This window comes from Anomaloglossus baeobatrachus, chromosome 7 (assembly GCF_048569485.1).
Source record: "Anomaloglossus baeobatrachus isolate aAnoBae1 chromosome 7, aAnoBae1.hap1, whole genome shotgun sequence".
NCBI classification, from domain to species: Eukaryota; Metazoa; Chordata; class Amphibia; order Anura; family Aromobatidae; genus Anomaloglossus; species Anomaloglossus baeobatrachus.
Genome location: NC_134359.1, coordinates 59,122,582 through 59,145,567, shown reverse-complemented (window position 1 = coordinate 59,145,567; position 22,986 = coordinate 59,122,582). Strand labels below are relative to the sequence as shown.

The 22,986-nt window shown below is 40.8% G+C and overlaps 1 protein-coding gene across 2 annotated transcripts in view; it reads right to left on the bottom strand.

The window, feature by feature from the left end:
* ITGA6 (integrin subunit alpha 6) overlaps window positions 1-22,986 on the bottom strand; it is a 149,533-nt gene that overhangs the window by 19,188 nt on the left and 107,359 nt on the right. For both annotated transcript variants that reach the window (XM_075317330.1, XM_075317329.1), the window contains exons 8-20: window positions 20,558-20,649; window positions 18,255-18,382; window positions 17,264-17,359; window positions 17,113-17,174; window positions 16,877-17,025; window positions 13,622-13,768; window positions 10,314-10,426; window positions 7,525-7,714; window positions 7,356-7,439; window positions 5,674-5,753; window positions 5,322-5,399; window positions 3,847-3,949; window positions 1,344-1,517 (exon numbers count right to left, since the gene is read on the bottom strand). In XM_075317330.1, the coding sequence (XP_075173445.1) occupies window positions 1,344-1,517; window positions 3,847-3,949; window positions 5,322-5,399; window positions 5,674-5,753; window positions 7,356-7,439; window positions 7,525-7,714; window positions 10,314-10,426; window positions 13,622-13,768; window positions 16,877-17,025; window positions 17,113-17,174; window positions 17,264-17,359; window positions 18,255-18,382; window positions 20,558-20,649 (1,496 nt within the window). The remainder of the gene's footprint in view (window positions 1-1,343; window positions 1,518-3,846; window positions 3,950-5,321; window positions 5,400-5,673; window positions 5,754-7,355; window positions 7,440-7,524; window positions 7,715-10,313; window positions 10,427-13,621; window positions 13,769-16,876; window positions 17,026-17,112; window positions 17,175-17,263; window positions 17,360-18,254; window positions 18,383-20,557; window positions 20,650-22,986) is intronic.

Genomic DNA, 22,986 nt, shown 5'->3' with positions numbered 1-22,986 from the left:
GATTAGGTGAGTATTTTTTAGCGGTGGTTCGTAGCTGTTAAACGCAACGACGTCGCTAACGACGCCGGATGTGCGTCACGAATTCCGTGACCCCAGCGATATCTCGTTAGCGATATCGTTGCGTTTAAAATGGCCTTTAGAGTTTGGGTTGATCGCCGATTCGTTTTAGAATCTGCTCATCCCTTATTCTGAGTAGGATCGTATTTCATTCCCTTCAGTGCTGAAGTGGTTAAGGTCTCTTTTCTATCCTTCTGAAATTGACTTGTAGCTGTTAACCTCAGCTGCAGCCATGCTATTCCGCTATATAAACTCACTCCTCACTCTCTCTATTATTCCGGCTATAGCTCATTGAATAACTGACTGCTTTGAAGGAGCCTGGCTCTGGAGTAGCCGAGGTGTTGTTTCTGTTGCAGCTGAGAAGATGTGGAGAACTATTTGATGTGTCTTTCCCCTGTTTGTCTTATCTTACTCGTATTTTATTCTAGTAGTATATATATGTGATTTCATTTAAGCACTATCAATCAAGCACTTTATCAAACTAATTGAATATAATCTTGTGGTGGGATATGTGCAATATGATTAATGTGCAATAAGACAATATAGCACTATAATCAAGCACTTTATCCAAATACGCTGCTGTGTACACATATATACTGAGGTTGTGCAATAAGACTGTACATATACTTGTCGATTAAGCACTATAATCAAGCACTTTATCCAAATATACTGCTATATACACATATGTACTGAGGCTGTTCCCTTGAATGATTGTACGGTTTTTCATTATATGTAATTTTTCCCTTTGATTGCTGCCGGGATCTTTGGTCACACTGTCCTTTGCTTTTTTGTTTACCCAAACGTACATTTTGTTTTTATGCTGCACTTTCTGCACTGTGTGTATCCATAAAAAAATATAAAAAAATGATTAGGTGAATAAAGTGATACATTGCATCCACTTGGAGAGTATTTTTTGATTATATGTAACTATGTAGGATTTGGGGACCATAGTCTATAAAGTTATGTGAAATACAATATGGATCTGATGATTCTAATCTATAGGTTTTTGTTCCTACTATATATTACATGGCATGTAATGCATGCCATATCACACAATTTCTGCCGAATTGTTAGATATAAAAGCTATAAAGGGTGCTGTATACTGGGCTTTTACCGATTTTTGGATGGAGGGTAAAGACTGTTAGTGAAAAGTACATGTTCTCTAGGGCCATCACTTCCACTTATGAAGGAGACACTAATGGGCCCTATTAAAACAAGTGTGAACAGCGCATTAGTGAATGAATTGTATGCGGTAACTGCAACCAGACACGTCAGTGGTAACATACCAGCAATTTCAGTTTGTTAATTTCACGAACTGGTGAACATGCGACTTTGTCCAGCCCCTTGGAGTCTATCTTTACGATGTACAGAAGCCATTTTCCATTCTCGATTTCTTTTGGCCACTGAATCTCTAAAAATGCCATACCCAGGGATGTAAGAGGCCGTCCAAAATTAGTCACCTGAAATATAATAATCATATAAATCGGGTTTAAAATGGCAAATTAAACTAAAAATATATTGTTCAGGTATTTAGTGGAAAGAATTATCACAAAGGACATCGACATTATGGACAATTATCACTGCATTTGTATACTTTATTAAATTTTAAGGGGTTTACAATAACAGGGGAGGGGGTAATTGAAATATTTAAAATGCATTCTTAAAAATATTGTTGAAATAACAAAGAAGGGGAAGAGGAAGGGAAGAAAGGTTAGGCTAAAAGTGGATGGGAAGGGGTATTGCAGGGGAAGTGGGAATGGAAGGAGTTAGGGAATATAAAGGGGGAGGAGAAAGGGAAGGAGGAAGACGTTGAGGTAATTCGTTAAGTTTCAAAGTCAAGCAAGATTATAAACTCATTTATTTAGCACAGTATATAAACACATTCGGAAATAACATATTACATTTATATTATTTAGATAATGTCAAGGAACTAATTCAAAACAAGGTTTGGCATGTATTTCTGGGACCAAAGAGACCATCTTATTTTATATCTTTGATAGTTTTTTTTCTTTTAACGCAATATTATACTCATATAAATTATGAGCTGAAACCCTGTCCGTAACTTCTGAAATAGATGGGATTCCTTCTTCTCTCCAGTTGGCTGCTAATAAATTCTTAATAACTAAGAAAATGTGACAGACAATGTATCTATACTTTTTCTCATATTCTTCTAACCCTATGGAAAGAATAACCAATTCTGGAGTAAGATTTATATCTTTTGTAGTCAATTGCTTTAAGAGGTCTCTGACTTTCTTCCATAAGGGTTTAAGTAAAGGACATCCCCAGAAAATATGGATAAAGGATCCATTTTTCCCGCAACCTCTCCAACATAGTGGTGAGTTTTCAGCAGAAAACTTGCACAACTTTAGAGGGGTATAGTACCATCTGGAATACACTTTATAATATGTCTCCTGAAGAGAAGCACAGGTTTCAGTTGCATAAGTTGTTTCCAGAGCTTGTTTCCATGTACTTATAGGGAATTCCTTGTGCAAATCTTTCTCCCAATTATTTAGGTTTAGCTTTTTCTCAAATTCATAATCTTCATTTAGCAAGGAATATATATTACTGGTTTTCCAAATAATTTGGTTTAATGGATTATTCAATAAATGTATTAGGGGTTTAGGAAGCTGAAATCTAGGTTTTTTGTTCGTAAGAAAATTTTCTATACGGTACCAAATTTTTTTCTCTTTATTTGGGATGTTGAATTTACTTTGTATGTTTTTGAAGGGCAAGATTTTGTTATTTTCTATTAGGTCGAGAAAATTGTTTATGTTGTATTGTTTCCATTTTATTATGTTCATTTTGGGAGTCAGAATTTGTATTGTTTCAATTGGGCAACATTTAATATCCTCCAAAGGTACATTATCTTTCATCAATGTTTTTAATAGGGATTTCCATGCCCATAGTTCTGCTTTACTTGTTTGAAATTTAGTTAATGTTTTTTGTGTGTTTAAAAGTTGGGCCAAAATGATATCTGATTTGGGAATGTTTCGATTATAATGTTTTTCTATATGTACCCAACTATTTTTAAATTCGGTAATTAGACTATTTTGGGTCTGTTTAATGAGACTAGTTAAATAATAAGTGTAAATATTCGGTAAACCTAGGCCTCCATTCTTATCACTGCATTTGCACCTCACAATTTGCAACATTTCCTCATCATAAATGTTTGTATTAAATTGACCATTGCTATACACCATTTTTTTTATATACACGTGTACACAGACACACACACACACGCACATATATATATATATATATATATATATATATATATATATATATATATATAAATATTCGGTAAACCTAGGCCTCCATTCTTATCACTGCATTTGCACCTCACAATTTGCAACATTTCCTCATCATAAATGTTTGTATTAAATTGACCATTGCTATACACCATTTATTTATATACACGTGTACACACACACACACACGCACATATATATATATATATATATATATTTATTAATGATAAATAAATAGATAAAAGAAATGTTATGCATTTCTATAAGTAAATGCAGCACAAGATTTAGACACAATTTTAAGTTTCCATTTCTCTAAGACCAACTGACACATCTCTCCTGGGATTTTCAGTAAAAAGAAAAAAAGGTATGTATAGATATATAGTAAGTTCTGTGTGTTTTGTTTTTTTTTTTAAATAGCAGTTATTATTCTATTGCAGAGTATCTTATCACAAACTGCATGCTTTATCCTGGTAAGGCTGCAGGGGGCGCTCTAACCCCAAAAATGAAATCAAACAACTGTAACATTGAGTTAAACACTTACTCTGAAGTCAAAGTTTACCAAACTTCCAATGTCATCTTCTGTTTTCATTGCACTTTCGCCGACGACTTTGCCTCCAAAGTACACCTGAGAAGGATCTGCAATCCTATAAAGTAAAATAAGCAGTGGGGCTATATGATCTGAGATAGCAGGCCTGTGAAATCATCTGACCTTTTTAACCTTTGTCCGGCTGAATAGGTACAATTGTAACTATTCTGTTTTAAAATTGCAATACATTTTTTTTTTTACAAAAGCCGTAGAGGGCTGAAATTTCGTGACATCTCTGCAGTTTTGGTCCAGAATATATTGGCCAAATTTCAATAAAATATCTCCACCCCCTTCCGAGATAAGGGGTCGCTGTTAACATTGTAAAACTATGCAGCCTGACGAAGGTTAAAGGGAACCTGTCACCAGATTTGGCTATAAGCTGCGGCCACCACCAGTGGGCTCTTATATACAGAATTATAACATGCTGTATATAAGAGTCCAGGCCGCTGTGTACAACATAAAAATCACTTTATAATACTCACCTAAAGTGTGGTGCAGATTGGTCGGATGGGTGTCTCCGCTCTCCAACACTGAGGTCCTGCGCAGGCGCACTTTGATCTGCCCTGAGCAGGGCAGATCAAAGTATTATAGTGCGCCTGCACAGTACCACAATGCTGGCTAGTGTGGATGACGTGGGAGGCATCATGCCCCCAGGCTTCAGAAGAAGGAGGACAAAGATAGCCGAAAGAGGAGGCATCAATACCAGAGAACAGAGACGCCCATCCGACCAGGCTGCACCGCACCGACCATTTAGGTGAGTATTATAAAATGATTTTTACATTCTACACAGCGGCCTGGGCTCTGATACACATTACTTCTGCACTGATTTAGTCTGTGCTTAGGCTAGACTTGCTAACCTTACAAATCAGACATTTTCCAGTTGCAGTTTTGCGGTTCAAGGAAAAGTCAGGTTCCAATTTCATTTTGAATGACCTTTTTTTTTCCAGGATTTTTAATTTTTGTTCAGGTGACTCTCACTAAGGGTAGAGTCACACTAGCATGTGATTCACGTGAGTGCAATGCAAGAAAATCTCGCATGGCACTCAGCCCCATTTAAGACAATGCTGCAGCTCAGATCTGCGAGTTTTTCCTCAGCCCTAATCAGACTGAGGAAAAGAATCGCAGCATGTTGTGATTGTCTGAGAGTCTTGTATCACTCCCACCCATACAAGTCTATGGGTGCAAGAGAAACATCAGCCTGCACTCGATATAGGCTGACAATGGAGGAGATGTAGAGATTAATCCCTCTTTCTCCTCTGCAGCTCAGATCCGATTGCAGAATCAGATCACAGTTGCATCACACTCGGCTCCCACTCGGAGCAGAGGGTCATTAACATATCACATCCAATGCTCTCACATCGGATGCCATACGCCAGTGTAACCCCGGCCCAACTCTCAAATTGGATTTTTAAGTGGTGACACAAACTTACCCAGACAATGAAAGCAAGAGTTCAACCACGACTCGAGCCTTGGCAACCACAGGAGTTAGATCCGCTTGAGAACTTGTTCTATAAGGTTATAGGAGATACATATATAATTTTCTATAATAGATTATCAGTCCATTATTAATTTTTATTATAATCAACAGTGCAAAATGTATCATAATTATAGATACCAAGCCAGACAACAGGGCCAAAATTGCCTAAAACTTACAGAAAGCCCTGGTAATCAAGCCTTATAGTTTGGGCAAACTAGAGCCCATGATATAACGCTGTCTCAATGTATCAGTCACTGAACAACTTGGATTTATTTCAGAACGAAACAGTTTTTGAGATGACATACGTTTCCAAAATGAGAGGAATCTCCAGCTCCTTGGTGTCGACTGTTACGTCAACCGTACTCAAAATCAGCAGGAATGTCACCTGGTGGAAAGGAACGCAATGTTACACATGTACACACCTGAATAGTCATAGTATTCTACAATTTATGACCCGTGACCTCAACCCTTCACATCATTAAGATATTAAAAGGTGATCTTAGAGGGGTTAAAAATAGCAAATGACCAAATTCCCTTCGAAAACTGCGGTATAGTTAATTCAAACTTTTTAATTGGCCACCGTCATGTATATATTTACATTTCACACACAAACACAAAATTAACACGTCCATAGGTCAAAAGTCCATTTATAGTGCAAAAAAAAAAAAAAAAGACAGTCGACAGTTCTCCAGTGATGCTGCTGGGAGATGATATCATGGAGAAGGGATCTGGTATCATGGAGAAGGGATCTGGTATAATGGAGATGGGAGCTGGTGTCATTGAGATGGGAGCTGGTATCATGGATAAGGAAGCTGGTATCATAGAGAAGGGAGTTGGTATCACGGAGATGGGAGCTGGTATCATAGAGAAGGGAGTTGGTATCACGGAGATGGGAGTTGGTATCATAGAGAAGGGAGTTGGTATCACGGAGATGGGAGCTGGTATCATAGAGAAGGGAGTTGGTATCACGGAGATGGGAGCTGGTATCATAGAGAAGGGAGTTGGTAACATGGACATGGGAGCTGGTAACATGGACATGGGAGCTGGTATCATGGAAATGGGAGCCGGTATCATGGAGATGGGAGCTGGTATCACGGAGATGGGAGCTGGTATCACGTAGATGGGAGCTGGTATCACGGAGAAGGGAGGTGGTATCATGGAAAAGGGAGCTGGTATCACAGAGATGGGAGCTGGTATCATGGAGATGGGAGCTGGTATCAATGAGAAGGGAGGTGGTATCATGGAGAAGGGAGGTGGTATCATGGAGAAGGGAGGTGGTATCATGGAGAAGGGAGGTGGTATCATGGAGAAGGGAGGTGGTATCATGGAAAAGGGAGCTGGTATCACAGAGATGGGAGCTGGTATCACGGAGATGGGAGCTGGTATCAATGAGAAGGGAGCTGGTATCATGGAGAAGGGAGTTGGTATCACGGAGATGGGAGCTGGTATCATAGAGAAGGGAGTTGGTATCACGGAGATGGGAGTTGGTATCATAGAGAAGGGAGTTGGTATCACGGAGATAGGATTTGGTATCATAGAGAAGGGAGTTGGTATCACAGAGATGGAAGCTGGTATCATGGACATGGGAGCTGGTATCATAGAGAAGGGAGTTGGTATCACGGAGATGGGAGCTGGTATCATAGAGAAGGGAGTTGGTAACATGGACATGGGAGCTGGTAACATGGACATGGGAGCTGGTATCATGGAAATGGGAGCCGGTATCCTGGAGATGGGAGCTGGTATCACGGAGATGGGAGCTGGTATCACGTAGATGGGAGCTGGTATCACGGAGAAGGGAGGTGGTATCATGGAAAAGGGAGGTGGTATCATGGAGAAGGGAGGTGGTATCATGGAGATGTGCACACATACACATACAAACACACACATACGATATCCCCTCTGCAGCTGCTTCAGATTCAAGACAGGAACAAGCAAAGTAAGTATCACTGATCCAAGCAAAGATATAATGAAAAGGTGAATGACTTACATCGGCGTCTCTTTTAAAAGGATTTCCCAGCTCACACTCCACTTTGGAGCCATTTTGGTTGGCTGAACACAAGAAATTTCGCTCCTGTGTTTTCATAAGAAAATAGATTATGACTCCAAGCTCAACGGCTCCAATTTATTATTTTCTCATTAATGGTTTTGTTACTTACAGGAGTTTTTGCTTGATCTTTAAATGACGAGAATGATAGGGTGCTTGGTAGATCCGCAATAAGTCTCGCTTCGTGGGCATCGTCACCATCTTTTTTGGGATTGTTTGGGTCTGAAGGTTTATTTGTCACTGTAATTTCGAGGGCGATAGCTTTCTGATTTTGGAGTGCCAGAACCGGGACACCATTTTCACTGGATTGTCGAACAGAATAATAATAATTATCAGAATCGCGTAATTATTATATGAACAAATATTCAGTATTTAATTGAAATATGCAATATTGGGGATGGCTGAAACAATGGTGGCCGAAAAGCTGTGCGTTTTGTATATTTGACTGACTTAAATGGATACTTATAATTCAACTCTAATGAAAAAATATAAATTCCAATTTTTCTTAGTTCCGGATGTGCATGTGAAACCTTTCACTTCATGCAGCTTTTCCCAATTCCTAAGGAAGTTACAATTATCTGCTACATTATATGTTACATTGATGCAGTGTCAGTGGGGATTAGCACCCTAAAAATACAATAATGGTGTCCCCACTCCACGACGGCTCACCATCCCTACGGTGATGATCTAAACTACAGCTGGCTGAGGGAACCCAGGCAGGAATGAGAACAACTAGGGTCATTAGAGTCAAATATATTTATTTTTTCTTTATTGACTAAATATACCTTGGCCAATTTGGGCATAATAGCTTATATTGTGGTTTATACACTTTTGTTATTGTTGGTGGATTTTTTCCAATTTTGTATTCTGTCACTGCATTTGGGTTTGTGTAACGCTTTTAAAGGGAACCTGTCACCAGATTTGGTGACAATAAGCTACCACCAGTGGGCTCTTATATACAGCATTCTAACATGCTGTATATAAGAGCCCAGGCCGCTATGTAGAACATAAAAATCACTTTATAATACTCACCTAAAGGGTGGTGCAGTGCAGACTGGTCGGATGGGTATCTTCGTTCTCCGGTACCTGCACCTCCTCTTTCGGCCATCTTTGTCCTCCTTCTTCTGAAGCCTGGGTGCATCACGCGTTCTACGTCATCCACACTAGCTGGCATTGAGGTCCTGCGCAGGCGCACTTTGATATGCCCTGAGCAGGGCAGATGAAAGTATTGTAGTGCGCCTGCGCAGGGCCTCAATGCCGGCTAGTGTGGATGACGTAAGACACGTGATGCACCCAAGCTTCAGAAGAAGGAGGACAAAGATGGCCAAAAGAGGAGGCGCTATTACCAGAGAACGGAGACACCGCACCGCCCTTTAGGTGAGTATTATAAAGTGTTTTCTATGTTCTACACAGCGGCCTACGCTCTTATATACAGCATGTTAGAATTCTGTATATAAGAGCCCAGTGGTGGTTGCCGCAGCTTATAGTCACCAAATCTGGTGACAGGTTTCCTTTAATGTGTTATTAAAAGCTATATTTTATATGTCTGGGATATTGTTATGCAGTATATATATATATATATATATATATATATATATACATATATATATATATATGACCCAGGAACACCTATTTTTTTGAGTTATTAATATATTAATTGAGTCAGTGTGAATCAGTGCCTAGGCTGCTGTAATCACAGTACTTTATGAATAGAAATATATTAAAATAGGATTCTGTCCTAACAACTTCCTTTATCCACCAATTTTATTAAAATGTAGGACCTCTTCTAGTAGTCCATCTTAGTTTATAAACAAACTTTAAGATTATGCTACAGATGGTTTTCCAGGTATTTTTATAAAATTGGTACAGGTGGCTTTATAGAAGCAGTAGGTCTATAAATCGTCATAGCTATGTATAGAGACCACATTTTTGGATAAAACCCATCAGTGAGCATCCTGTAACGTCTCCCCTTGACCACATACTCAGGATGACTGTCACGGACAGACTAGGGCTAGCCACCAAGTCGGCAGGATCTCAAGAACCCTGAAACCCTTTACAGGGATTTGTAATTACACAAGGTCCGGGAGATCGATGCCTATGGAAGGCTGCAATCCAAGAAAGAGTGGTCGTCAGGCAGGGTCCAAACCAGGAGGCACAAAATGGGACAAAATCGGCAGGCAGGAGCATAGTCAGGAAATCAGGCAGCGAAGTACAAAACACAGCAGCCAAGAGAGTAGTCAGAAAGAAGGCAGAGGTCAAAACACAGGGATCAATAGTAAAAACAGAACATGAACCAGACTCTAGCAGGAAAACAAAACTATATCTGGCAGTGACCAGCAGACAGGAGGGGGAATTAGAAGGGTGTGGTGTCTTCCCATTAGCTGTAACTGAATGGTGGTAACTTCAGCTGGAAGATACACATCTCCTACAGTCAGCCAATGGTACTGCAGGTACCAGGGAAACCCAGCTTAGTGGATGAGCGGAGCCTACGCCCACCAGAGCCACTGGCACCAACTACCTCTCCTATCACCAGCACAGTCCATGTCGGGAACACGGCGGCGCCTGATGATGAAGCAGAAGTCGCAGAAGCAGACTCCGGTGTGGACATGACACATCCCCTGAATATTAATGTAATTCATATTAGTTAATAGAAAGACTTATAAAATATAAATATAGATTAATCTTTGCTTTTATTAATTTCAGCACTGTGGCTATGGCCAGTGATTATGTGCCATAGTTGTGAGGTCACATTGAGTGGCAGAAAGGCAATTCTGGAGCGACATGTGGTAAGTGCTAATTTTGTGATTTTTTTTTTTTTTCTTTTTTTTTTTCTACTAAAATGATTCATAAAAAAATTCAATTAACCTGAAAAAAACCCTTTAAGTCTAAAATAATTCATACCTCTTCAATTCTTTGTAGGAGTCCGAGTCATCTTTGCTTAAAAACTTGTAAGAGATTTTCATATTACTATTACAGACGTTGTCTTCTCCACATCCTTCTTTCAAAAATTGAACCTGAAAAAGTTAAACTTTAGGATGAGTTAAGGCAAAGAAACCCATCACAAAAGTCCACATGTTACTAGATAAAGACAAGCGATCATTGTAACTGTCAAAGCAACTATATAGAACAGTATACTTAAAGGGGTTCACCGCTATATTTTTAATCTTTTAAAGGATAAGCCAGCCTGGAAAAAGAAAAAAAAAGGACAATCTTACCGCCCAAATCTGTTTGGTTCTCCAACAGACTCTACTGGCCCGGAAGCGATAACGTCACAACCACCAGTGACTTGACTGCTGATTGGTTGAAGAGTCAAGTGATGGGTTTTTGGGATGTCATTACTTATGGTCAGGTAGAGAGATTCAACGTGGCAGCGCTGGATTGCATGTAGGATTCTCGTGGTAATTATCTCTTTCGGCTTAAGGAAGGTTTCCCCATGTGAAATCTTAGGGTTGTCGACTATTAGGACAACCCCATCTGATTCCACAGGTAAAATAAAGAACCATATACTCACCTCCGAGGCCAAAGTCATTCCAGAGGTGCTGTAATGAGCCCTGGATCCAGTCAGCACAGGTTTCCCTCTCTCTGCCTTTGGACACATGAGTAATCAACAGGAAGTGAGCGCTGCTGCCACCGCTCACTTCCTGTTGATTAACTTGTTTGTCCGAAGAGTCCAAAGGCAGAAAGAGGGAAGTCAGTGCTAAGCGAACGTAGGACTCGTGAGACGTCCCAACGTCACGTGAGCCCGAGCACTGTGAACTGTGGCACCACTGGAACCGCGTTAGTCGTGGAGGTGAGTAAAGGCTTTATTATTTTCCTTGGGGGAAATGTTGAATTATAAGGGGTTATTCCAGTAGTGGACAACCCCTTTAGTATATAGAGAAGAACCCTTTTAATTTAAATACAATATATTGTCACAATGACTTTGGGATAGCTTGGAACCAACACTACCCCTAACCTCAGGGATACTAATAATGGTGGAGAGGCCTCAGTCTCCTTTCTAACGCTGCTCCTGACCAGTCTTGTTCTAATTCCCCCTCCATCTTCCCCCATGGAGGGACAGTACAGGAGTGTGCTGAACCCACAGAAAAAGACAGACAAGGAAAAAACCAATAATATGTGATGCGACACGCGCACACACACACACACACACACACACACACAAACGATACGACAATAAGATTCAGAAGGAAAACAAGAGCAGGAAGTATGTACAAAACAATAGGTGTATACTCTACAACCACACCAAGCAAAAAGCACAACTAAAGTACAACTTTCACCAGAGAGAGTCTGGGACACCACACCTCATATAGACCATCACAGAATAAACTATAGCTGGCATGGGTAGAAGGATTCTAACATTATAAATAGAAGGGCAGCTGATGAGATAGGTTTCCCCACAACATGTGATTAACCTTTGTCAGGCTGCATAATTTTGCCAAAATTTCCCGACCCCTTATCTCGGAAGGGGGTGGAAATATTTTATTGAAATTTGGCCAATATATTCTGGACCAAAACTGCTGAGATGTCACGAAATTTCAGCCCTCTACGGCTTTTTGAAAAAAAAAAATTATTGCAATTTAAAAAGGGAATAGTTACAATTGTACCTATTCAGCCGGACGAAGTTTAAAGGAGCTAGCAGACTAGCAGAGATTAATTCTTGCTAGCCTGCCTATGAATCAGCACACAGTAGGTATACACCAAGTCTGCTTGTGTGGATCCTTGACACCAGAGAAACCATCGGGCAGAGTGTCAGAATCTGCATTGTGAACAGAGTTCAATGCCACCATGACAAATCGGCAAAGTTTGTGGAAAACTCAGTGTGACATATATACTTTTTTATAGCATGTTTCTGCTTACTATAATAAATTATGTTAACATTCATGGGATGCTAACTCTGCAATGTACTTGCAACACCTTTAAATCTGCATCATGTCTTACCATCTTACTTCTATCTTATCTTACTTATGTGTTACTCTCTCTGCAACTTATTTGCAACAACTTAAAGGCTATGTGCGCACGTTGCGTACTGGCCCTGCAGAAATTTCTGCAGCGATTTGAACAGCACACGTGCGCTTCAAATCGCTGCAGAAAGAGTCCGTAGTGAAAAAAAAAAAGCCGATTCCATGCGCTCTGAGTGCAGCCCCTCCCATAGACAGGGCGGGGGATGCATGCAGAGCGCAGGAAAGAAGTGGCATGTCACTTCTTAGAACGCGCGCTTCGGGCAGCAGCTGAAGCGCTGCGCTCTAATACGCCACGTGCGCACGTCTCCTGCATAATCTTGATAGATTATGCTGGGGACGCAGGACGCATGCAGTTACGCTGTGGTGCAGATCTCAGCGTAACTGCATTCAAAAACGCAATGTGCGCACATAGCCAAAATCTGCATCTTGTCAATTCTTTCAGAGTTTTTGCTGCAAATTTCACCCTTACTAAAAGTGAGGAAAAATCTGCACCAAAGATGCATGTCAAAACAAGCGGCAAAAATGTGCTTTTTTCCACTGCATTTTTCCAAGAGATTCAGAAATGGTGCCAAAATTTCTGCACCAAATACTCAATGTGTGCACATGCCATAAACAGTAAAAATGAACTACAGGCTGTTATTAGACTTCCCAGTTATTTCAGGTTTTTTAACTTTCCTTTTGCAGTTCTATTCTAGGCCATATAAACGGTCAGTTTGGACAAGAGAGGCATAGAAATGAGAGTATGACCCAGATGAGAGTTACACCTTGACGTGGTAACTGGGCACAAGTAAATTTGGTCACCAATTTGGTTGCTAAGTAACTCATTTTTCAAAAAAATGTTTTCATGTTTTCTTGGCAGTAATGCATGTTCGTATTCCAATGTTCACCATCTATATACTTGGTTTTTCTCCTTCCTTTGAGTGCAACTGCTATTTTGGATATTGTATGTCATGTTCAGTATGCACCAGTTAAGTGCCGGCAATTTTTCTAGTTTGTATTTTGGAGTCATGTTATTTCAGGTGTATTAATTTTCCTTTTGCAGATTCTATTCTAGCCCATATAAAAAGTCAGTTTGGACAAGAGAGGCATAGAAATGAGAGTAGGACCCAGATGAGTGTTACACCTTGACGTGGTAACTGGGCACAAGTAAATTTGGCCATGTGTATAGACATTATATGTTAAAAAAAAAAGATTGATAAGCACACAATTTTCCTTGGACAACTTTCACATAAAAGACAATTACTATACCTCTGCAGTAACTTTTTTTGGCTCATTTAAATTTTGTATTGGCAGAAGTTCTGGTAGTGAGCCGGACTGCCTCTTCCTCCGGCGGACGTTTTTAATATCTACAGAAAGAGACACAGGAATCTGTCGCAATCTGTCCTTAATATTGTCCTGTTGGAGTGAGATTAACATATGGTTAGTTCTATAGACAAAGCGTAAAGAAATCCAATATTTAGAAAATCCATTTCAATGTGAAATGAAATATTTATTAAATACATATTTATATTAAATATAAATTAATTAGAATATATATTAGGAATAATACATTACAATTACAACTGCTATTATTATTAATTACACCTTGAATAATTAGTGCCCTGGAGAAATTGTGTAGCTTTGTTTTGGAAAAGGTATTGACATAAGGAGGCTAAAGTCTTAGCAAGGATTTCCTTTACCTAGGGCAAGGATAATGTTAACAAATATATCCCTATAGTTAAAGGGATTTTCAGGACACAAAAACATCAATCTTGCTATCTCTATATTGAGTACCCACAATACCGTTCCCTTGATTTTCTGTTTTTTACCTTTTCTTAGGCCCCTTAAACTATTTAGCTATTTTTGTGGCCTGGTGTTTACATTATGATCTTCCTTCTACCTCTCTTTTTTTGGGACTCTACATTTTCGCAGAATGCAAGTACGCTGCCTTCTCTGCAGAGCTGTATCTACCCCACAGCTCACACCCCCACCATCAGTGGCCTCGACTCCACCTACAAAGCACCATCTTGAGACTTTTACTGTATCTAGATGGATAAATTGCACAGATCAAGCACAGTCCGATATGGGGGTCTGAGACAGCTCCAGAAGTGATGCCTGCTCCACATAGAAGCGGAGGTCTGTTGCGTTGGTCGGGTTACCACAAGAGCACATCATCAGATTTTGTAGCAATCCTCTGACTTCCGTATAGACCAGGCATGGCTTCCGGAACTGAGTGGCCAACGGTGGATCCACTGTAAGCTAGAAGGTAATATACCCCCTACATTTCCACCATCATCTCTGTCAATCACCCTACCCGTTCTCTACGCTCCACAAACAACATTCGACTAACATCCACACTAATTAAAATGGGGTTGAAAAGGAATTCGGAGTGTCCAAGGTGTCAGGGATCTGACGCAGGTATTTTTCATATGATGTGGTCTTGTCCGAGACTGGTCTCCTTTTGGACTAAGGTTATCCACAAGATAGGAAGAACATATGGGTGTGTCCTTCCCAGGGAACCATTGCTATGCATATTGGGATATGTTGAGGAGCTTGGGGTGGAAAATACTATGAAAATTGCCATTGCTAGGCTGCTGTATGTGGCAAGAAAGCTGATTGCCAGGTCCTGGATTAAAGAAGACCCCCCGACCAGGGGAGAGTACATTAAAAGGGTGAAATGTATTCTTCAGCTGGAACAGGGAGTGTATGAAAGAAGGGGGAATGTTAAAATGTTTGAGAAGCTATGGTCTCCTTGGCTGCAATGTGAATAGGACGAGTGATGGACCAGTAAACTGGTCTGGGACGGGGATAGCCGTCTGAGACCTCTGATGTGTGTGTTTTGTTTAATTTGTGTTACTAGTAGTTCCTCCTGCACATAGGGGTGAACGGGATGGTTGCTATTCTGCAGTTGGAGGGTATTCTAAGGGGCACTTTGCACACTGCGACATCGCAGGTGCGATGTCGGTGGGGTCAAATTGAAAGTGACGCACATCCGGCATCGCATGCGACATCGCAGTGTGTAAAGCCTGGATGATACGATTAACGAGCGCAAAAGCGTCGTAATCGTATCATCGGTACAGCGTCGGCGTAATCCATAATTACGCTGACGCAATGGTCCGATGTTGTTCCTCGCTCCTGCGGCAGCACACATCGCTGTGTGTGAAGTCGCAGGAGCGAGGAACATCTCCTACCGGCCTCACTGCGGCTTCCGTAGGATATGCGGAAGGAAGGAGGTGGGCAGGATGTTTACATCCTGCTCATCTCCGCCTCTCCGCTCTGATTGGCCGCCTACCGTGTGACGTCGCAGTGACGCCGCACGACCCGCCCCCTTAACAAGGAGGCGGGTCGCCGGCCACAGGGACGTCGCACGGCAGGTGAGTGTGTGTGTGAAGCTGGCGTAGCGATAACTTTCGCTACGCCAGCTATCACCACATATCGCTGCTGCGACGGGGGCGGGGACTATCGCACTCGACATCGCAGCATCGGCCTGCGATGTCGTAGTGTGCAAAGCCCGCCTAAGTGTGTACTAAATGGGATGTAGTATCGGGGAGAAGTGTTGCTGCTGGGGTGGGGGAGTTAAAGGGGTACTAGATGTGATAAACTTAATTTGGATGCCGATTTGTTATTCTGTTGTATGTATTCTGTTTTAATAAAAAAGTATCTGATTTAAAAAAAAAACATCCACACTAACCTGAACCTCCCACTTCCCGCTTCAAGACTTCTCCCAAACTGCACCAATCCTCTGGAATGCTCTACCCTAAGAAACTAGGACGGACTCCAACTGACTCAGCTTCAGACGTTCCCTAAAAACACATCTTTTTGGTGTGGCCTATCACACTCCCTAATCAAATCCAATTCACATAGTCCCTCCACTATTTCTCTGAACATAATTCTCCGTCTAACTCCACCACACACAAAAGCATCACAAAGAATGGCTGGTGACCGGCTCATGCAGCCTTTATCTATCTCCATTTCTTTGAGATAGCTGGATTACTGTTGTAAATAAGCACCTGCATGTTCTACCGTCCCCCCACCTCATTGTAGATTGTAAGCTCCTAGGATCAGGGTTGCCTTTGTTTTTGCTGTAATTATTGTATCTTCTATAACTGTTACTTGCTTGTATATGAACCTCTGAATTGTAAAGCGCTGCAGAATATGTTGGCGCTATAGTAATAAAGATTATTATTATTATTATTATTATTATTATTATTATTATTATTATTATTATTATTATTATATGTCATTGTTTTTTTATTTTAAGTGCATCCATGCCTGAAAAAAATATTAGACAACCCTTCCAATAATATTACCAGTGCAGACACTGGTCTCACACAGACTCGGTATACAGTATCGGAGCAATGTGGTATAAAATGTATTCATTTATCCTCATATAATCTCACACTCTGGACACTAGTGGACAAGATTTAACATGGATGATAATTTTCTCCCAGACATTATGTATCATATGAGTCAGAGGTCCCCATTCACATTAGATACGTGGCTGGTCCCACACGTCCCAGTTACCTGTAGTTCTAGATTGCTTTCAGTACATTTGACTTGGTTTTGTTGTCTAAGATCCATTGTGTTCGTCACCGGTCCTGGAAAATTGGCAATTCTGGAGGACAGGCCCAGACTTTGTCTTACACTTTCAACTTCAAGTGTATAAGCGAGAGCTAAGAAAGAAAGTTGGACAAGATATGAGATCTTAATAAGCAGTTCTTAAGAAGTATGGAAATATGAAACACATGAAAGGCACTTACTTAATCTTGGATTGTAGTTTTCAGGTACTGCTGTATATGATAAGCAGACTTTTACTGTCAAACTGGAAAATAAAAATATGACCCAGATAAGGTCTCCTATAATTTATTTATAATATTCTGTTACAAAGCCAAACATTGCTAGAAATCCTACCAGATTGCACTGGCCTGCCGACAGTTTTTCCTATTGTAATCTATCTTGTCTGGTGAAACTTCAATTGTCTTCTGGATGCTCACCACTGGCCGCGACCTAAGAAGAAAAAAGGTACATGACATTGTAAGGGGGTCTAGGCCTCTGCCACCCCCGCAGCGGTAGAAGCACTGTATAGATGTATAATAAAGTTGGGTGCTGTGCGTTGTATGGCCACCAGGTGGCAATATTGTTCAAGTGACCACTTCCCTGGTGCCCTTTGGGTAGGAAGGGGTTAGTTACAGGGAGGCGTGTACTTTATAAAAGGGGCAAACAGTAGGTAGAGGACAGGAGAGTCCCCAGTGAGGAGAAACAGATCAGAAGCCCAAAGTAGGGATTTGGCCAGACCTTTGGGGTCGAACTTGGACGCCGGATGAGTAGAGTCCTGCACAAGGAAGGACTTACTGTAACTACGTCCCCTGGAAGTGGGTATAATCTGGACAGTCTGAGTGGCATCCATTTCCCTGGAAGAAATACCCAAATAATCCCCAAGAGACTGGGTGGGAACCGAACGTGAGAGCAGAGGATGAGCCTGCCACGTACTGTTCGTCCTTAGAGGAGATGAGGGGCTTACAGGTTCTCTCAGAGACCCAAGTGCCAGGGAAGCGGTCTGCCTGTAAATTGGACTTTCTAATTTAAACTTGAGGGAACCCCATCTGGTCAGAGATGATGCCCAAATAGTGTGAGACGGATGTGTCTGTACGAAGACAACCAGTAAAGTTCCAGTGATTGAAAGAAACACTCTTGTGTTATTGCCTCAGCGGATGATTGGACTTTTGTGGCTATGTTGCACTGGAATAGCAACCGGGGTGCGAAGAGTTGATGGCAGGCTGCGCTGTGGCCAAGGAACCTATGTAGCGACTACACAGACCCCCTTTAGCCACCCCACCAACATGATCAATTCAGAAATTTGTAGGATGCGCATGTATAGATCCAAAAGATAGATTCATCTTACCTGAACACACTTATAGAATCTGACAAAGATCCCACTGCAATATCTGGATATGAATTCTTATCTATATCCAGATTTCCGGCAACTGAGTAGCCAAAGGATTTGGTGCTTGTGCTCCGGCCATCAATTATCTACATGTAAGAAAGTTTTATATCAGTTTGAATAAGTATTGTACATTGTGTAAAGCAATGCAAGAGAATGGACAAGTTGATCGTTTTCGACTTCATAGTGATGATCTGTTTTACCAGCATGCACATGGAATGGTATTTAGCAACAATCAGCTGTTTTAAATGGAATCTGTCAACAGGTTTTCGCTATATAAGCTGAAGCCAGTATGCTGTAAAGGTTAAGACAGAAAATTCAGGTATGCCTGTGTTGTCACAGTCCGATCTTTTGTTTGATATGTTTTTTTGGCAGCCAAACCCTTATCATTTCTGTGGCTAGCTATCTCGTGCTATGTTGTCCTGCACACTCCCTCCTTTGATTGACAACTCACAATCAATATACTATCTCAATAGAGAGCCTGGTGTGGGCAGGGGCAGCTCTCAGCTCTGCTACATGATCAAATCTAAAAATGCACATTGTGTCAGAACGGCTGCACCCATTAATCTAAATGATACATTGTCGGATACCGAATCTCCTTGCCTACATCATGCTGCTGTCAGATAAGGTACCAAAAACCTGCTGACAGATTCCCTTTCAGTACCTTGGAGGCTTAATGCTGCCATTGGCACCTGAAAGGATCAAAGGGCACTCTTATATATGAGGTGGCACATTCAATATTCAATGGGGAGCCCTCTAAGTTTCTGGGTGTCAAACAAAAACTGTAAAGTTAAGTTTAAGCTTTCTTTTACGTAGAGCTGCTTTCCAAAAGCAGACAATTGCTGTAAATGGTTATTTCCATCTTCATATACAGATATGGTTGCAAAGTGCTTGTAAAGACAAGCAGTTTTATAATTTACCACTTAGGGGTACTTTGCACACTGCGACATCGCTAGCCGATTGTATTGATGCCGAGCGCGATAGTCCCCGCCCCCGTCGTAGATGCGATATCTTGTGATAGCTGCCGTAGTGAACATTATCGCTACGGCAGCTTCACATGCACTTACCTGCCCTGCGACGTCGCTCTGGCTGGCGACCCGCCTCCTTCCTAAGTGGGCGGGTCGTGCGGCGTCACAGCGACGTCACACGGCAGGCGGCCAATAGAAGCGGAGGGGCGGACATGAGCAGGACGTAAACATCCCACCCACCTCTTTCCTTCCGCATTGCAGACGGGACGCAGGTAAGGAGATGTTCCTCGCTCCTGCGGCTTCATACACAGTGATGTGTGCTGCCGCAGGAACGAGGAACAACATTGTACCTGTCGCTGCAGCGAAATTATGGAAATGACCGACACTACACAGATCACCGATTTTCGACGCTTTTGCGATCGTTTATCAGTGCTTCTAGGCTTTACACATTGCGACGTCGTTACCGGCGCCGGATGTGCGTCACTTTCGATTTGATCCCGACGATATCGCAGTAGCGATGTTGCAACGTGCAAAGTACCCTTTAGTAAAACTTACAGCTATATTTGTGATAATCATATTAACACTATTCTTTTGTTTACAGTTGGTTGCGTAAGACACCGACCACACTGTGGTCTCACAGCAGTGGTCAGCCGCAAAGCTGTAAAGAAAAGGAAGTGTTAATATCTCAAGATTGGATTAACAATTTTAACAAATAGTAAATTACAATACTGCTTGTATTTACAAGCATTATCCAACGATACTCCTATATGAAGTTGGGAATAACCCTTAAGTCCTAAAAACATGATCTGTTGGGGGGCCGATGACGACTGGAGTTTGGGAGATACTGCTTTAACTGCTACAGTAAATGTATAAACATTCGCTAATTTAAAACAATCAAATATTATGTTTTCCAGGAAAATACATAGGTAAGGGCGTTATTACGGATCTATTTTCCTGGAACATTTCCCCTGTTTAGATCCCCAATAGAGGATTTGACTGCAGCACATTGGGAAAGCAGCACTTCATCCAGCCAGTTTCCTGGAATGGCTTTTTGACTCATCTGTATATACTACTCCAAGGTGAGTGCAAAATTCTTCACTCACCACTACCTGTATACTATCTACCTATTACGCTCAGAGAGCGCCGCATTGTTTTTTTTCCCTTTTTACTGGGAAAATTTCCAGTATTATGTTCAAATATGACATTTTGTCTCAATATGCATGAGCGATCTCATTAACAAAGGGTGAAAAAAAAAATTTACACTAGGGTCATAACAAAAATTGGAGTAAAATTTACCTGTGCTGGTTCTCGACTGATGCCGTTCTTGGAGCCATGATATATATAAACTTTCCCAAAACCATCAGCATACGGCGCGCCAACTGCAATGTCTAATGCAAAAAAAAAATACAGTTTGTCGGATCCCAAAATGAATTAGTTCCTGTAATTAATTATCTATATACTCAGTTTCCAATGGAAATGAATTGAAAATACAAATATTTGACTGACCTACTATATATAAGGAAAAGTAAGACAATAATATGTATATACCCGTTTGTGTGTATATATATATATAGATATATATATATATATGTATACACACTGCTCAAAAGAATAAAGGGAACACTAAAATACCAAGTGTCCCCTTTATTTTTGTGAGCAGTGTTATGTATGTATATACATATATATATATATATACATATACATATATATATATATATATATATATATATATATATATATATCACACACACACACACACACATCTCTATCTATCTATCCCTATATATATATATATATATATATATATATATATATATATCTATATATATATATACACACACACACACACACACACACACACACATACTTATATATATATGTAGATGTTTGACAGACCTATATAAGAAAAATTAAAAATTAAGACGTGTGTGTATATGTGTGCGTGTGTGTGGTGTGTGCATATATCTCTCTCACTATATATATATATATATATATATATATATATATATATATATATATATATATATATATATATATATAGTGCCTACAAGTAGTATTCAACCCCCTGCAGATTTAGCAGGTTTACACATTTGGAATTAACTTGGCATTGTGACATTTGGACTGTAGATCAGCCTGGAAGTGTGAAATGCACTGCAGCAAAAAAGAATGTTATTTCTTTTTTTTTTTTTAAATTGTGAAAAGTTTATTCAGAGGGTCATTTATTATTCAACCCCTCAAACCACAAGAATTCTGTTTGGTTCCCCTAAAGTATTAAGAAGTATTTCAGGCACAAAGAACAATGAGCTTCACATGTTTGAATTAATTATCTCTTTTTCCAGCCTTTTTTGACTAAATAAGACCCTCCCCAAACTTGTGAACAGCACTCATACTTGGTCAACATGGGAAAGACAAAGGAGCATTCCAAGGCCATCAGAGACAAGATCGTGGAGGGTCACAAGGCTGGCAAGGGGTACAAAACCCTTTCCAAGGAGTTGGGCCTACCTGTCTCCACTGTTGGGAGCATCATCCGGAAGTGGAAGGCTTATGGAACTAGTGTTAGTCTTCCACGGCCTGGACAGCCTTTGAAAGTTTCCACCCATGCCGAGGCCAGGTTTGTCCGAAGAGTCAAGGCTAACCCAAGGACAACAAGGAAGGAGCTCCGGGAAGATCTCATGGCAGTGGGGACATTGGTTTCAGTCAATACCATAAGTAACGTACTCCACCGCAATGGTCTCCATTCCAGACGAGCCCGTAAGGTACCTTTACTTTCAAAGCGTCATGTCAAGGCTGGTCTACAGTTTGCTCATGATCACTTGGAGAACTCTGAGACAGACTGGTTCAATGTTCTCTGGTCTGATGAGACCAAGATCGAGATCTTTGGTGCCAACCACACACGTGACGTTTGGAGACTGGATGGCACTGCATACGACCCCAAGAATACCATCCCTACAGTCAAGCATGGTGGTGGCAGCATCATGCTGTGGGGCTGTTTCTCAGCCAAGGGGCCTGGCCATCTGGTCCGCATCCATGGGAAGATGGATAGCACGGCCTACCTGGAGATTTTGGCCAAGAACCTCCGCTACTCCATCAAGGATCTTAAGATGGGTCGTCATTTCATCTTCCAACAAGACAACGACCCAAAGCACGCAGCCAAGAAAACCAAGGCCTGGTTCAAGAGGGAAAAAATCAAGGTGTTGCAGTGGCCTAGTCAGTCTCCTGACCTTAACCCAATTGAAAACTTGTGGAAGGAGCTCAAGATTAAAGTCCACATGAGACACCCAAAGAACCTAGATAACTTGGAAAAGATCTGCATGGAGGAGTGGGCCAAGATAACACCAGAGACCTGTGCCGGCCTGATCAGGTCTTATAAAAGACGATTATTAGCTGTAATTGCAAACAAGGGTTATTCCACAAAATATTAAACCTAGGGGTTGAATAATAATTGACCCACACTTTTATGTTGAAAATTTATTAAAATTTAACTGAGCAACATAACTTGTTGGTTTGTAAGATTTATGCATCTGTTAATAAATCCTGCTCTTGTTTGAAGTTTGCAGGCTCTAACTTATTTGCATCTTATCAAACCTGCTAAATCTGCAGGGGGCTGAATACTACTTGTAGGCACTGTATGTATGTATATATACATATATATATATATATATATATATATATATATATATATATATATATATATATATATATATATATATATATATATATATATA